The sequence below is a fragment of the Chelonoidis abingdonii genome, chromosome 6 (genome assembly GCF_003597395.2).
Source record: "Chelonoidis abingdonii isolate Lonesome George chromosome 6, CheloAbing_2.0, whole genome shotgun sequence".
Classification (NCBI taxonomy): domain Eukaryota; kingdom Metazoa; phylum Chordata; order Testudines; family Testudinidae; genus Chelonoidis; species Chelonoidis abingdonii.
In genome coordinates, this window is record NC_133774.1 from 24,962,283 (window position 1) to 24,978,006 (window position 15,724).

General features: G+C 38.6%; 1 protein-coding gene across 1 annotated transcript in view; it reads right to left on the bottom strand.

Annotated features, from left to right (window-relative positions):
* Positions 1 to 15,724, bottom strand: part of ADAMTS12 (ADAM metallopeptidase with thrombospondin type 1 motif 12) — a 324,205-nt gene that overhangs the window by 133,915 nt on the left and 174,566 nt on the right. The window contains exons 5-10 of the mRNA XM_032763220.1: positions 15,176 to 15,259; positions 13,346 to 13,470; positions 8,729 to 8,878; positions 6,696 to 6,839; positions 5,595 to 5,739; positions 2,415 to 2,507 (exon numbers count right to left, since the gene is read on the bottom strand). Of these exons, the coding sequence (XP_032619111.1) occupies positions 2,415 to 2,507; positions 5,595 to 5,739; positions 6,696 to 6,839; positions 8,729 to 8,878; positions 13,346 to 13,470; positions 15,176 to 15,259 (741 nt within the window). The remainder of the gene's footprint in view (positions 1 to 2,414; positions 2,508 to 5,594; positions 5,740 to 6,695; positions 6,840 to 8,728; positions 8,879 to 13,345; positions 13,471 to 15,175; positions 15,260 to 15,724) is intronic.

The following is a 15,724-nucleotide window of genomic DNA, read 5'->3' on the forward strand; positions in this document are numbered from 1 at the left end:
TTATGGCTCCCACTGAAGTGCTTGTCATGTTTTAAGATTGAACCCCCAAACCATTTAATAGCTATGCATTTCAAATCTTCCTTTACAAGACAGCTAGCGCAATAATTACACCACTAGGGAAATTTCACCAGTATGGAGACTGAGGGTGGTGCTTCAGGTTCTAGCAACGCAACAAATTCAGAACAAGACTGAGTGGCCTGATGCCCTTAGCGAGAAGAGGCTGTGGACAGCATTAAGAAGTACTGAGGTCATACCTTACAGTCCCTGTGAACTAGGAAGTTGAGCTCCTGCTAGCTAGCAATAGGCATGGATTGAAAAGAAAGCTATTAGTCCTCTCAGTTGGAAGAAAAACGGTAAAGTAATGATAATAAAAGCAAGCAGAAAAAGGTCAGGGTTTAAGATTAATAACAGAGAAAAACGTTACGATGAGTGAACTCCATTAAGCCATAGAAAATATGAAAAGCTGGAGGCTGAAAAACTCAGCAAAACAAAGATATGAGACATCTCACAGGATGCCACTTAGTTTAATCTGGAACAAATGACAAAATCTCTTATGTCACAATTAGGGCTGTCAAGCGATTAATTTAAATATTTTTGGATGTTTTCTACATTTTCAAATATATTGATTTCAATTACAACACAGAATACAACGTGCACAGTGCTCACTTTATATTTATTTTTATTACAAATATTTGCACTGTAAAAACAAAAGAAATAGTATATTTCAATTCACCTAATACAAGTACTGTAGTGCAATCTCTTTGTAATGAAAATTGAACTTACAAATGTAGAATTATGTACAAAAAACAACTGCATTCAAAAATAAAACAACGTAAAACTTTAGAATCTACAAGTCTACTCAGTCCTACTTCAGCCAATCACTGAGATAAACAAGTCTGGTTACAATTTGCAGGAGATAACGCTGCTCATGTCTTGTTTACAATGTCACCTGAAAGCGAGAACAGGCGTTCACATGGCACTGTTATAGGTGGCATTACCAGATATTTACATGACAGATGCGCAAAAGATTCATATGTCCCTCCATGCTTCAACCACCATTCCAGAATATATGCATCCATGCTGATGACGGGTTCTGTTCAATAATGATCCAAAGCAGAGTGGACCAACACATGTTCATTTTCATCATCTGAGTCAGATGCCAGAAGCAGAAGAAAGTTGGTTATCTTTTTTACTGGTTCAGGTTCTGTAGTTTCGGCATCAGAGTGTTGCTCTTTTAAGACATCTAAAAGCATTTTCTACACCTCATCCCTCTCTGATTTTGAAAGGCACTTCAGATTCTTAAACTTTGGGTATAGTGCTGTAGCTATCCCTAGAAATCTCACATTGGTACCTTTGTGTTTTGTCAAATCTGCTGTTAAAGTGTTCTTAAAACGAACAAAGGCTGGGTCTCCACCCACAACTGCTATAACATGAAATATACAGGTGAGTCTCATCTTACGCTGGGGTTACATTCCGCTGTCAGTGCATAAAGCAAAAATCATGTATAGTCAAAATTACATTAAGTGTAATGGCAGGCGGAATTGCCCACACTACAGGTACAGTATTTAAATTGTTATTTTTCTCTTTTGTTTTTTTGTTTCTTTTGCTGACCGTGCAAAACTGAATTCACGCATGTTAAATGCACGTAAGATGAGACTCGCCTGTATGGCAGAATGTGGGTAAAACAGAACAGGAGACATACAATTCTTCCTCAAGGAGTTCAGTCACAAATTTAAGTAATGTATTATATTTTTTAAATGAGCATGTCCTCTGGCATGGTGATCAAAGCATGAAGGGGCATATGAATGTTTAGCATACCTGGCACGTAAATATCTTGCAATGCCAGCTACAGAAGTGCCATGCGTGAATGCCTGTTCTCACTTTCAAGTGACATTGTAAATAAGAAGCAGTCAGAAATATCTCCTGTAAATGTAAACAAACTTGTTTGTCTTAGCAACTGGCTGAACAAGGAGGAGGACTGAGTGGACTTGTAAGCTCTAAAGTTTTACTTTGTTTTGTTTTTGAGTGTAGTTATGCAACAAAAAAAATCGACATTTGTAAGTTACACTTTCATGATAAAGAGATAGCACAACAGTACTTGTATAAGGTGAAATGAAAAATACTATTTCTTTTGTTTATCATTTTTACAGTGCAAATATTTGTAATAAAAATAATAATATAAAATGAGCACTGCACTCTTTGTATTCTGTGTTGTAATAGAAATCAATATATTAGAAAAACATCCCAAAATATTTAATAAATTTCAGTTGGGGTTTTATTGTTTAACAGTACATTTAATCGTGATTAATTTTTTTTTGAGTTAATCGTGTGAGTTAACTGCAATTAATCAACAGCTCTAGTAACAATTTATATTTTATGATCTTAATTTTTATAAAAGAGAAGCCCATAATCACCTTCTTTTCTCCACATCTAGTTCCATCTGCAGCAGCATCCAGTTTTGAGCGGCAGGAACCCTTCACTGAGCACCAGAGTGTCTGGCAAATATTCTGTAAGAAAGAGAACAGACAGCAGCTGCCTTCAGAAGAGTTGAACTCCCAGGCCACAATTTTCAAAAGTCATTAACAATTTTTGGGTATCTGAAATTTGAGATACCTTTTAGGGGCTTGACTTTCAGAGGTCAAGATGCTTAGATCTTTTTGAAAGCTAGGCCCCTTTAAAGTTATCTCAAAATCAGATACTCCAAATCTCTAGTCACTGTTTAAAATTTTAGCCACAGAACCATTTTAAAATTTACGCCTCATTAGTGTGTTGTCATAGATCTGTGCACAAATACAAAACTGTGAATATATTGTATCCAGCTGGCTGAATTCAAGTTCTCTTGAGAGTTTAAAAGTTCTCCCTATTGTCTGAACTGACATACCTTCCAAGCATCCACTGTTTATTGGAAAAATTTCTTTACAAAGCTTCAGAAGCAGCCTCAAGAGGGGAAAACGTACCATGGCCACCTGAGTGTGTTTTCTCTTCACTAATCACGCTGTTGGCAGTATGTTTGACTTCTCCTTACAAGTGTCTCACCTTATTGACAGAATATTATTGCTGCTGTACCTACAGGCCAAATCCCCAAGTCTTCACTCAGTCTTAATCAGACAAGCACCTATACATTTCAGTGGGCATTCACCTATAAAAAGACTGTTTAAAAAATAAGTTAGGACCTCAGGATTGGCTGGTAATTCTGCTTTTAGAATTAGGTTTCTTTGCACTATACATTTTAAATTGCTGCCTAATGTCTGTAATTTAGATTTAATCCTATGCACCTCAATCTTCATCCCTTTTTGGTTTTGCTATATTGTAGGTTTTTTCTTCCTATTGTGCATTAAGCAATTTACAGTGTGTGTGTGTATATATTAGTTACAATGTATAAATAACTTCTTTATACACACACACACACACACACACACACACGTACGTTACTATTTAAAATTAAAAATGGGCTTTAAGGGGCAAAATCTGGATGTAGTTCAGGAGTTTAAACCCTCTCAGCATCTGGATTTATTTGAAATTTGTATCTAGGGTTTTGGTTCAGCCTTCCATAGATATGGGGTCAGATTATCAAAACAGATCGGCATCAACTATTGGGGACTAATTTTCAAGAAAGCTCAGTTCCTATGTTGGCACTTAAATAATGGCTAGACTTTCCAAAGGACTCAGCACTTCCCAGTAACTATTGTGACACTCAAGATACCCAACATGACAAGTACTTTTGAAAATCTGACCCATAGGACCTACCAGCCACATTCAAATATGAATGCGGATTCCAAAGTTTGGATCTTAAGTTTTGGCCTCTGTTTAAATCATTCACAAAGTGTCTGTTTCAAATGAGTTGCTTTTTACTTAGCATGTGTATTGTTTGTGGGCTCCTATTATGATCACATAGTTGGAGCACTGGGAAAGAAAGGTGGTGACAGAGAACTGCTCAAAAGTGTTCTAAAATCTTCACTCAAAGCCTGGTACTCTGAGCCTATATTATTATTGCTCATTTAATTGATTTTAGGTGAAGCAAACATGTCCGTGGCTGCACTGAAGTTCCCTATTTATTATTCGGTACTAGCATTGTTTAGAGCAGGGGGTTCCCAACTGTGGGCCGTGGTCCAAAGACAGGCTGCAACAGTCCTGCGTGGTCTGCCAGCGCAACTGCATTTGCCAGTCAAGCTCTTAGTAAATCTTTAACTCCACGTGACTCATGTAATCCAAGTCAAAGCTATATAAATGTAGTGTTTTGAGCTGTTTATGTTGGACAGAGTATAGTATTTTTTAAAAAAACAAGCTGCAATATGTCAAGTTTAATTCTCACGAGTGCAGTGGTGCATTTCACTGCAAAGTAACCTAGCAACATACGCACAGTCCACCATTTACAACTGTAAAAAACGGCAAGCAGTATTTCAATCAGACACGGATCGATTTATTTTTCAAAAACGAGAAGGGTGCACTGGTGAAGATAATGAAAGTCCCAGACCATCGACAGGAACATGAAATGAGCCAGTCAAAAAAAAAATAAAGGAAGTGGTAAGAAAATATGATAAAACATACTCAAAGTTTGGATTCTCCTTTACTGGATCATCTGAGTATCCGTTGCCTCAGAGTAGTAATAACTGTTATTTTACATTTTTATTTAGAATATTCAATTCTTTTCTAATTAATACAGATTAGGGTTGGGTCTTTACTTACACAGCTCAGAAATGCAGATTTTACACTAAAAACATTGAAAATGCAATACAGTGTTCAAAGCTGGACATCTATTGTGTTTTAAAGTCAACAAATAATAACACAATGTGTTTAACAATTTTGTTAACACTGTTGCATTGCTTACTGTTCAATTTTACAAATTTATACATTGCGTTTTCTATGTCTGAGTGCCACATTTTGCTCTCAACATTTTTTTTTTAAGTGCAGCTTTACTAAAACTGTTTGGTTTCAAAGATCTTGAAGCATATCTTTGAGTGCATATTGCGAAGAATTTCTATCATTACACATGGTTACATTAAAATGAAAAAGAAACGAGCACTTCATTTACTGTGTTATAGTTTATGTGTATATAGTAATTAAAATTAATAATTTTCCTAAAGAAGTGTTAATAGTGGGCTATAATATTGTACCCCTGCCCTGAACAATTTGGCCCATAACAAAAGTGGGCAAACGTACGACATACAGGGACAAATACTACTCTGAGATTTGTTCAGGTGGCTCTCACAGAAGTTGAGCAAATGTATCTAACTGAAGAATTTGGCCAAATGACAGCTAATGGGACAGAGGCTTCAAAATGCTTAACTTACTTTTGAAAATAACTTCTAAGTCATAAAAACACTTTATAATTTTACCCGATTTATAATGTACGTTTAAAAATGAAACCACTTCACCACAGAAATGCAGTCACCTGTGCATGAAAGATAGTAACCATTCAATAATACACAAGACCACTACAAAACAATTTAGGATAGCCATATTCATTTGAAACTGGAAAAGAATTTTACGTAGGCAGAATATAATTTCCCCAAACTGGAATTGAGTCAGGTCACAATAAGAATTAAAAGCTTAAATTCTTATTAGTAAAATAGATTAAAACAAATAGCACTTACATCCAGCTCTTCACAGAAAGTAGCAGTGGGGCCGTACTGCAGCTGGCATTGGTGATGTACATCATAGATAACTCCTGGGGCAATGAGTGGTGACTTTAAATCTTTCTTTTTGGGGATATCATCTAGACAGAATCCCCATCCTCGGCTAAAGATGAAAATTGGAAACCAGACAAGTGTACTTTTAATTTTAATTTTGATTTTTTTTCACAATTCACCTGTAAATTTCTAATCATTAATGGCACTTTCCTATGTGGTCTTCGGGAAACAACACTTCCAGATTCTAAGTCGGGCATGGGGAATTTAGCAAATAACTTATTTCCAATAACGTTTTAGGAACCTCAGATAAGAGCAAAGTACTTAAAAAAAATCTGGGAGTACCTGCCATTCAGGAGTAGCCTGGCTATTAATATCTGGTACCTTTACCCCCCATGGCATATAGAAGGGGCCCTGAAGACTGCAAAGGCAACAGAACTTGTGTGGTTCTCCTTTGTGGTATATCATGCCTCCTGTGACCTTGTGAATTATAAAGAAGGGTTCTGCAGCAGCTCTCCCCATTTCACCTTCCAGAGGAATTTAATCGAGGCAGAATGCAGTTTGTTAAATTGGAAATAGATTCAGTCATTGGAATGACTTCAGTGAGAGCTGCAGACACTCTCAACAGCATTGAAAGTCAGATCAGAGGTGCCTGAAGTTGGGCACCCAACATTTGATATAACAGGTCACTTTTGAAAAATGTGAGCATAAGTGATTTTTCCAAGGTCTCATAGGAAATCTGTGTCAGGCTCTCTGATGCCCTATCATATACCTTAGCCAAAGGCCATCTTTTCTCCCAGTAACCATACGATAGCTGTAGGTTACACCAAGTTTTGAACTCAGATTGTTGAAATTTAAGTCCAATTTTGAACATTGCATAATGTACCAATTCTTCCACTATCCACTGCATCGTACTTGGTCAGATTTGGGTGTGCCATGACATAGGAACCAACAACACACCTCAAGGATCCTCAAAGGAAAAAAATAATTAAGAATTTCTCCTCAACTCTCTGTCACCTCACATAACATTCCATTATTCCAAGGGGACATATTATTCTAATCACTCACTCTAGGAAACGTGTGATGTATTCCTTGCTGCACGGGGACCAGGTGAGTGGAGAAGGATCGTACTGTAACTGCCGGGACATAATGTATGGATGTCTTCCAGTGGGTTCACAGTCATTCTCTTTTCCATCATGCTGGATACCAAAACTAAAAGAAGTATTACCAAGCACAGGAAATAGTCATTATAGCCGATAGTTACATAGCAACTTTCTTCCAAAGATCTCAAAGTGATCAGGAAAACATATAGGTATCGCTTCATCCATGAGCTAAAAGTACAACAGAAGTCAAGACTCTCGTTGACTTCAGTGGGCATTACGTCAGGCACACAATGCACAGCAATGCCCCCGGGCAGAAAGCAAAGAGTAAACTTCCCTAGTTGAAACTCTGGGAGAATTTTAGGGAGTCAAAACATAATTATCCAATCTGGCTTTTGTCAGGCCCCATAGTTTACACCCAGTGCTTAATTTTTAATGAAACAGGTTTTAAGGATCAAGCAATTAGGTGCTAGGAGTCAAGCAATATTTTTATTTTTAGAATTGATGTGGCAAGCCCAGAGGTGCTGAGGTTATGTACTGCCAAGCCTAGAGATGTCAGAGCACAGCCCTGGCAAAAACTAAGCGCTGTTTACACTCTGACTCTTGCAAAAGGTTCAGGGCAGTTTTAATAATCATAGGTAGTCATGCCTCATTCACACAGCAGCACCCTTTAGTACCCTGCAGTGAAGTTAATTTGGTAACGATTCAGAGGGAAGGGTGCCACCTGGAGAATGCTCATACCACTTTCTGCAGCACCTTGTTTTTCAGGTCAAAACCCAGCTTAGACTATGAAATTGGTTGAGATAACAGTACTGAGCAGCATGGCTACAAGTTTGGGGTTTGCAATGAGGGACTTTCAAAGGACAGGACTGTAAGTGCTGGAAGTCTGGGTCAATACTGAAAACAAATCTCACAAAAATTGCAGGCCAAATTTTGCTCTTGATTAGTGTGCTGTAAATCAAAATAACTCCATTCACTTCAGCATAGTTATATCTGATCAGATCAGAATTTGGCCCATTAATCTTCTCTTAACAATTTCTCTTGTTACAATACTCTTTTTCTTCCTTCCTTCCTTCCTTTCTAAAATAATTTCAAGGATGTCACTTGTTATTGATTTAGTCAGAGGCATTGCTTCCCGCATTGTCATATATTCATGAATGGATTGGTGAATTAGCCTCTGATCTCCCCATCTCTCTCCCCAGTTAATAATATTGTGCATTGTAACAGACCTTCCCCACAGCAGGTCCTCCCCCAGCCGTTCATAACTCAGTCTTGTCTAACCTCTGCAAAGCTTTTGTCAATCCTTATAAAAGATTTACTACTCAATAACTTTTAACAATAATAACCAAACACCCTGCTGAAAGACCAAAATGAAAAAATTGTCTCTGTAGCTCAGTACAGCACCACAAACGGAAACCGTCCAAGGAATCAAAAAACCCCAATTACTTTAGACATGTTTATTTTTTGAAAACATCACTGTTAAAACATCCCAGTATTTCAAAAGCTTGGGTGGCTCTTTCCCTCTTCCATAACTTTGTTTTTTTCTTACTTATTTTTAGATTTATACAAGGTGGCTCTCCTCACCTCATCTCTGGGGGTGTATACAAAAATGAAGGTCGAAATGAAATCACTTAGGCAAAGCTGAAAATCTCTGCCTAAAATAACATGCATAGGGTACCAAAAGTGACTTTGACTGTCAGGAAGAGAGCTAGAGCTGGTCAGGAGGTTTCCATCTTGAATGATTTTTCAACGGAAAATGCAGTTTTTGCAAAACTGAAATTTTCCTCATGATAATTTTGATTTGCCAATTCTGTTTCAATACCCCATTGTTATAACCAAAAAGAACAAAAAAGAATCGAAGCACTATGGCCTGTGCTATACCAAATGATCCCAATGGTCCCTTTTGGCCCTGGAATCTATGAGGGAAATACAATTTTAAGATAAACATATAAAACACTGAATAAGACCTAGCTAGACTCTGCATTTTACATCCAACTATACCTGTGTCCAAGCTCATGTGCAATAGTGAATGCCAAAGGCAGCCCAGAATCTTCATTAATATTACAGCTCCGGTGAGGTTGGCACATACCAGATAGATGAGACAAACCTAAGGTTTCACAAGGATGATTCATGCCAGCACAGATATCCTTTCTGTAAACACAGTGAAGACTTGTCGGTAAGAGAGTTTAAAACTGCATGTAATGCTGCTCACAATAGACAGTAAACCTCCATATCATCATATCTTTGTTGTCCATTTGAATTTTAAGCAAAAGACGGTATGCCTAACATTTATACCACTATGTAGGACTTATTATTTATTAATAAATATTTATATTGTGGTCGTGCCCAAATATCCCAGTCAGGATTAGGGACCACTTGTAGCAGGTACTGTACCAATAAAGAAAAGAGACATCCCTGCTCTGAAGGCCTCACAATCCCAGGACACTGACAAAAGGCAAGGGATGGGGATACAACAGACATGTAAATGAATATGGTAAAAAATAGGAATTGCTTAATTAATTACCTGGATTGGCGTTGTTTGGTTGCATTTTAATTGGGGATACAACTAGGGGAGGAAGAGAGTAGGAAAAGGAAAGAAGGGGAATAAAAATAGCTGCAGTATGTCATATGTGTAGCTACGCTCATCAGGCTGGGATTTGTAGGGCTCATTGCAGAGACGCTTCTTAAGGAGGTATCTGAAGAAGAATAAAGTAGTGGTTGTTCAGATTTTATCACAGAGCTTTTCCAAGGCAGGCAGCATCAGCCACAGCGCGGTGGTGTCTGAGAGACTGACTGGTGGTAGCCAAGGCAGGAAATGCTGGCAGAGTGAAAGTGAGGGTTGACGTCATTTTAAGTTGCGAGATCAGCTTGGCAGCAGGAAGCTAAATTATAAGGGGACTTGAATGTAAAGACTTGATTGATTGGAAATTACACCATTTTTTCCAGGTCTGCGGTGTGCAAACCCTTGCTCTTGGCTCCAAAAATTCAGCTATTGTGGAGCAGAGTTTCCCTTTTGATGCCGAGGAAAAGACCGAATGTGCACATCTGAGATTCAGAACAGTGAAGGCAAATCTTCTTCTCTGCTCATTTTCCACATCCTTGAGATCTTCTGCACCAATCGGTTTGGATAGAGTTCTCCCGACTAACAGATGAAGACTGCGTAACTAAGTCCTTTGATGATATTATCTCCCTCCCTTTATGGGTATGTCTACACTGGAGCTGGAAGGTGCAAATGATAGGAGAGGGTAGCCACTTAGAATTCCATCTGACAGTATGTACTTGGGCAGTTAGCCCCTCCCACCGCTCACACCAACACGACTAAACTTCTGTTTTTAGCACACACAGTCAATTAACCAAGCATGAGTATATCTACTCCAACTGGAAATTATACCTTCCTGCCCCAGTTTAGGCACATCCTAAATGGAAGCGAGAATGGGGTGAACATTATGAAGGAAGTATTATCCCAGTCTCCTCTCAGACAAGGACAATATTTTATTTTTTGCAATACATGGTTCATCCTTCCTACCTTTTGGAAATGCAGAAGAGCATGACACAGCAGGTGACTGAACTCCTTGTAGGCGTCTAAAATCTGCTCCATTTTTTCCTCTGTTCAGGCCCTGTTCTCAGCCAGCAGGGGAGAACTGATGCTCCCTGGCTAGAGATAAACAACTGAGCTCTGTAAACCAGTAAACTCCTTAGCCAAAGCACTTAGTGGTTCTGTCTTCATCTATCTGGACCAGGTCTCTTATTGCCTGGATTCCTGTTATCACCATGAAGATCCACAGAGCCATGCACAGAATGCCATCATAGGCAGAAGATTTAAAGATTTCTTCATTGCATGGGTTACTCCCCCTGTGCAGTAACTGTAGTCCCTTGAGATGTGGGTGCTGTACTACCTGCCCTCCTTCCCTTCTGCTTTGGAACTTCCTTCTGAAACTTGCAAGTGGGGAAGGAACTGAGGGAGGGTGGCCCATGCAGCCTGATACAGCCTCGGTGCAGGGTACGAGAGTATCAGCAGTACATGCACAGGCCAAACGGACATTGCTAATGAAAATCTCTGATCAAAGGCATGCGGAGCACATGTGCACCTGACGTGGAGCACCAATAGGGATGTGACTCAAAGAAGAATACGCAACCTACAATGGAGAGAATCAGCAAGTAACCACCTCTCAACCTGTGCAGTGTCCGTGTGTGGCATCCTCTGGGACAGGGCAGTTTTCATTCCCTAGGTTCCGTCAGGGTGTGTGTGAGAGTTAGGATATTATATAAAGCCAGTTCATTTTGGCAAATTTACCATTAACCGTTTTGGAGACATCTTCTTTTGTTCTAGTTTTTTGTGTGTATTGATTCAGTTCCTTCCTTATTCTGTGTGTCAGTTAGGAACTGTTACTTTGGGTATGTCTACACAGAAAACAAACAAACAAACAAACAAACAAACAAAAAAAACCCAGTGGCTGCAAGTCTCAGAGTCAACTGACTTGGGCTTGTGCTGCAGGGCTAAAAATAGCAGCCTAGCCATTTGGGCTCAGGCTGAAGCTTGGGGTCTGAGACCCACTCCCGTCCCCAGGATTCACAGCCCAGGCTCCAGCTTGATCCTGAAGGTCAACACTGCTATTTTTAGCCCCGCAACATGAGTCCAACAAGTCTGTATAGATGTACCCTTTTTTTTGGTGGACTGATGAAGCGAAGGATGATTGTTTTTGCTCCTATCCTTTCGTTTTGGTTGGTGGTCAGTGCAAGCTGACTGGAGCTTTAGTTTTCCTTTTGAAAGTTTTGCATTAGTTTTATTGTGTGGCGCTTAGGGGCCAAATCAAATAAAATATATTAAGTAAATGAAGCAAGTAATGTGTTAGTAACACACACACTCACTCTCGCTCTCTCTTTCTCAAAACCTGCAAAGGGCATCACAGATTGCTGAAAAAGAGCGTATTGTAACTTTGTAACAAACAGCAATGTGCAGAATCAAAAACATTTGGTTTTGAGTTTGTTTTTGGATGTATTGGAGGAAGGTTGGCAAAAAAAAAAGTTGTTTTTCAATAGAGAAGGATACTTTCTTTCACATAACTGGGAAACTAAGGCCTCAATCCTGCAAAGAAACCTGCACACATTTACCTTTAGACCGTGAGCAGTCCCACTGAGTTTGCAGGATCAGGCCCTATGTGCTTTGAGAGGACAAACTGTCTTGCTTATAAGGCACTAGAACGGGACTCAAGAAACCTCGGTTCAGTTCCTTACTCTGCCACAGACTTCCTGTGTGATCTTGGGCAAGTTCTTTACTCTCTCAGTGCCTCTGTTTCCCCTCTGTGAAGGCTGAGTGGGGGAATACTTTTTTTCCCTCCTACCCTTTGTCTCCCTCGTTTCTTTAAACTGTGAGATCTTAGGGCAGGGACTGTTCTTCACTATTTGTGCAGTGTCTAGCACAATGGGGCCCAGGTCTTGGGCTATAGGTGGTACTGTAATACAAATAAATCATAATGATAATATATCAAATTTACTAAAAATATTCGTGGAAAGCAAATTTCAAAGCCACATGCACAAACATATGTATCAACTGAATTTTTAAACCATATGTGAGAATTTATGTCATAAGCATTTGTGTGCTTATCCAACTGAACAATACCACAGGCCTTATCTGACCAATTGCAACTAAGTAATACAGCTCAAATGGTGAATACCCCCAGGTAACCAATTGAGAAATATGTTTTTATCTTTATGAACTATGAAAACAAATTGTTGAATACTTCTGAACGAGAAATATATTTGAGGCAATCATGATCTTCTCATGGATATTCAGCAATACAGAGAAAGACTAAATCTGTCAGAAACAATAACTATTCTGTGAATTATCTGCACAGCTATAATGGTCCATTGTAAATGTCTGCTTACTTCTCTTTCTATACATAGTGTCTGAGACCCACCACTACGGACTATGAATGAAAAGATATTATCAAGTCATTTTTGCATGTTTACAACTATTTAGCTAGAAGTCTGAATGTGAACTGTATTATTTTAACAACAAGATATTCTGCTATTGTGAAGTGTAATTGTTCGTTATTGTAGGGTTTTGTAACTAGGAAGCTGCTGATCTACAGGCTGGGCTTTTGGCCCTAATATTTTTTCCTTGAGAAAATAATTGATTGAAGCCATAAACAAGAGATGGGCCCAAAGTGAATACTAACCTCATCCTTCCCAACCACTGAAGGATGAGGATGTTTACAATTGGATCTAATTACAGATCTGAATTTCCTGGCTATGACCCTGTTTAATAAAACACCTACAGATACGAATAAAACATAATATAGGCTTTGCAAACAGATGTAAGCAACCCTCTACAAGGTACAGTGGGTCAGTTTTAGCAACTTCAGCTTAACAGTGTACTTTTATATAACAGCTCAACATTCAACCTGTACTAGCATCTGATATACTCATCAAAGAAAGTTATTTTTGTACTAAAACTGTCCTTCAGAAACGACATGGAACAACAGTATATGGGGAAGAGTCCGTGTTGGAGTATGTGTGTGTGACTAAAGGAGGCTATTCGCCTATAAACATGTTCCCAGTGAAAGAAATATGAATAAAATAATATTTGGCAGCTCCTCTCCAGGGTTGTGACCATACCTAGTTAGAAGTACAGCTACATCGTGATGTATTGGGTTGACATCATTTTTGGGATTGATGCTTTTCTGCCATTTGCAGAAGCTGGCTAATGTCTTGTCTGCATGATGAACTATTTTCAAGCCTCGCTAAAAAAAAAGGGAAGAAAATATTATTATAAAAACTGCATTATATTGCCAGAGCACAGCAGCAACATTAATTATCAGGCTCACTAAAGTCATTGACTGGTTATGCTTTTGCCCAAAGCTAGAAACATCATTAGGAGCAATGACAGTTATTGGTGTAATATCCCAAGTATTAAGTTAAAACTTTGTCATTTTTGCAGCTAGTGTAACTAGAGAAAAAGTATATCAAAGGAGGAAATTAGCATTTTTGGGAAGAAGCCTTCACAAAATGAAACTAACAACTGCATTTTTCAAACAAGGATATTTTATTTTCCTCTTGGAAGCTAGTATTCTTCCTGACACAAAGAAGATAAAGATTAATTCGCAAGTAACTTGGAGAAAGCTGCCTTCCATCATGTTTATCACCTTTAATGCAACATAAACAATCTCATGATGAGGGAATATTTTATGCTTTCATGGGTACATTTCCTTCACGTAATTTTTTTAAAAGCTGAAAAAGATGTACAACAGTCATCTTATGATCAGAGAGAACAAACACATGTTGAAGAAAAAACATATTTTGCACTGCAAAATAAATGCTACTAAAAACATATTTTCCCCTTCCATGGTTTTGCTACTTACTCTGCTTCACTCCTAGTATATTATTATTTAGGGTAAGGTTTTCCAAACTACTGAAGTGCCGTAAGCACCTACGTCCCTTTTTCAAAGGTGCATTAGGCACTTAGGGGCCCAAGTCTCATTGAAAGTACTTGAACTCCTAAGTGTTTAAGTCAGTTTTGAAAATGGGCTTTAGGTGCTTTTGAAAATTTTATCCTTGATAACCTTACCCATAGGGTTAGCGGGATACATTAGGCTCCTATTTTACAAACTATTTTTACCTGTGCAGGCACTAGGTCTCACGTGGAGACCAATTGACTTCAACAGCCCAGGCATCCACTTGGTTTAGGATTAGGACTTTTGATCATAAGTCCCTTTGGACAGAGATCTTATTTTAAGGCTATATCCACAGAAGGCCTTGCACAATTATGGTGCTATGAAAATAACCATTAAAATTATAATAATCAGCATTCATTTAGGGGACAGTTACAGCATTTATGAGACATGGAACACGCAATCACCTACGTGTGGTAGTTAACAACAATGAGCATTTTATCAGTCACTGTTTCTCTGAGTTTTGAAAAGGAGCTTATAGGGAAAATAACCTGTCTTGCAGGCGTACAATAGCAGATCTGCTTCTTCAGAGAGCTCCACAGACAGCTGCACTGTGCTTTATGAACATGCTATGTGATTAGACTGTGGATGGTTCATTTGAGCATCCTGTACGTTTGAACTCTGCTCTGCAGCAAGTCTCCTCAGTCTTTGAAAGTCCTCTTCTGGCGCTGAAGAGTTTTCCCCTCACACACAACTACCCTAATATTGAACAATTTTAACTGAATTTCCTTTTGGGAGTTTATGCACAAACACCTGCAGTTATGAGCTAAACAATGTGCCATTTAGAGCAGCAGTTAGCTTTAAAACAGCTGTGCCAGAGTCAATAGACTAACAGAGGAATGAACAAAACATTTTAAAAAGCAACCCTTTTTCCACACACAGTGGATGCACTCATTACTCTCTTTACTGTTAATCTAAATACCCTACCAAAATCTCTCTTCAGTGCACTGTGTGCCCAACTTTCTTCACTGTAATCTTGGCGGAAACAAAATCTCACCTCTTCCTCTTCAAGGAGAATAAGGCGGACGAGCACAATGTGGATTGCATTGCCAATGCTTGGATCATGGAACAATCCTGTGACCTGTGTCAGAGCAAGGAGGTATGAAATTAATTGATTCCTCTACAGCAAGACAGAACTTTAGAGAGGAAATATGCAGGTTATTTCAAGCAGAGTGCCCTCTTTGTTTTTTTTCCTCCTACATGTTATGGCTTGAAGGTTCACTTTGCATTCTGAAATGTAATAACCGTGATGAACTACTGCAGAGGGCTGCCCAATCAAATTAATAAAAATTCAGCAATTAACCAAAATTATTAAGATGTTATGCAGCAAAATTTACAATCAATTAAAAATTATTTTAACTTTATTTTTCTCATTTAGGATCCAATCCACTACTGTGCTCCCTGTGTGGTCAATTACATCAGTGAAAGATAGGTATAAAACACTGCCAGTGCACAATGGTAGCATTTTACATCACTTTGTACTGGTGTGAAAGATTACCAAAGGTTCAGGGCAACAGCAAATGAGACATTTATTGTTGGGTTCTGT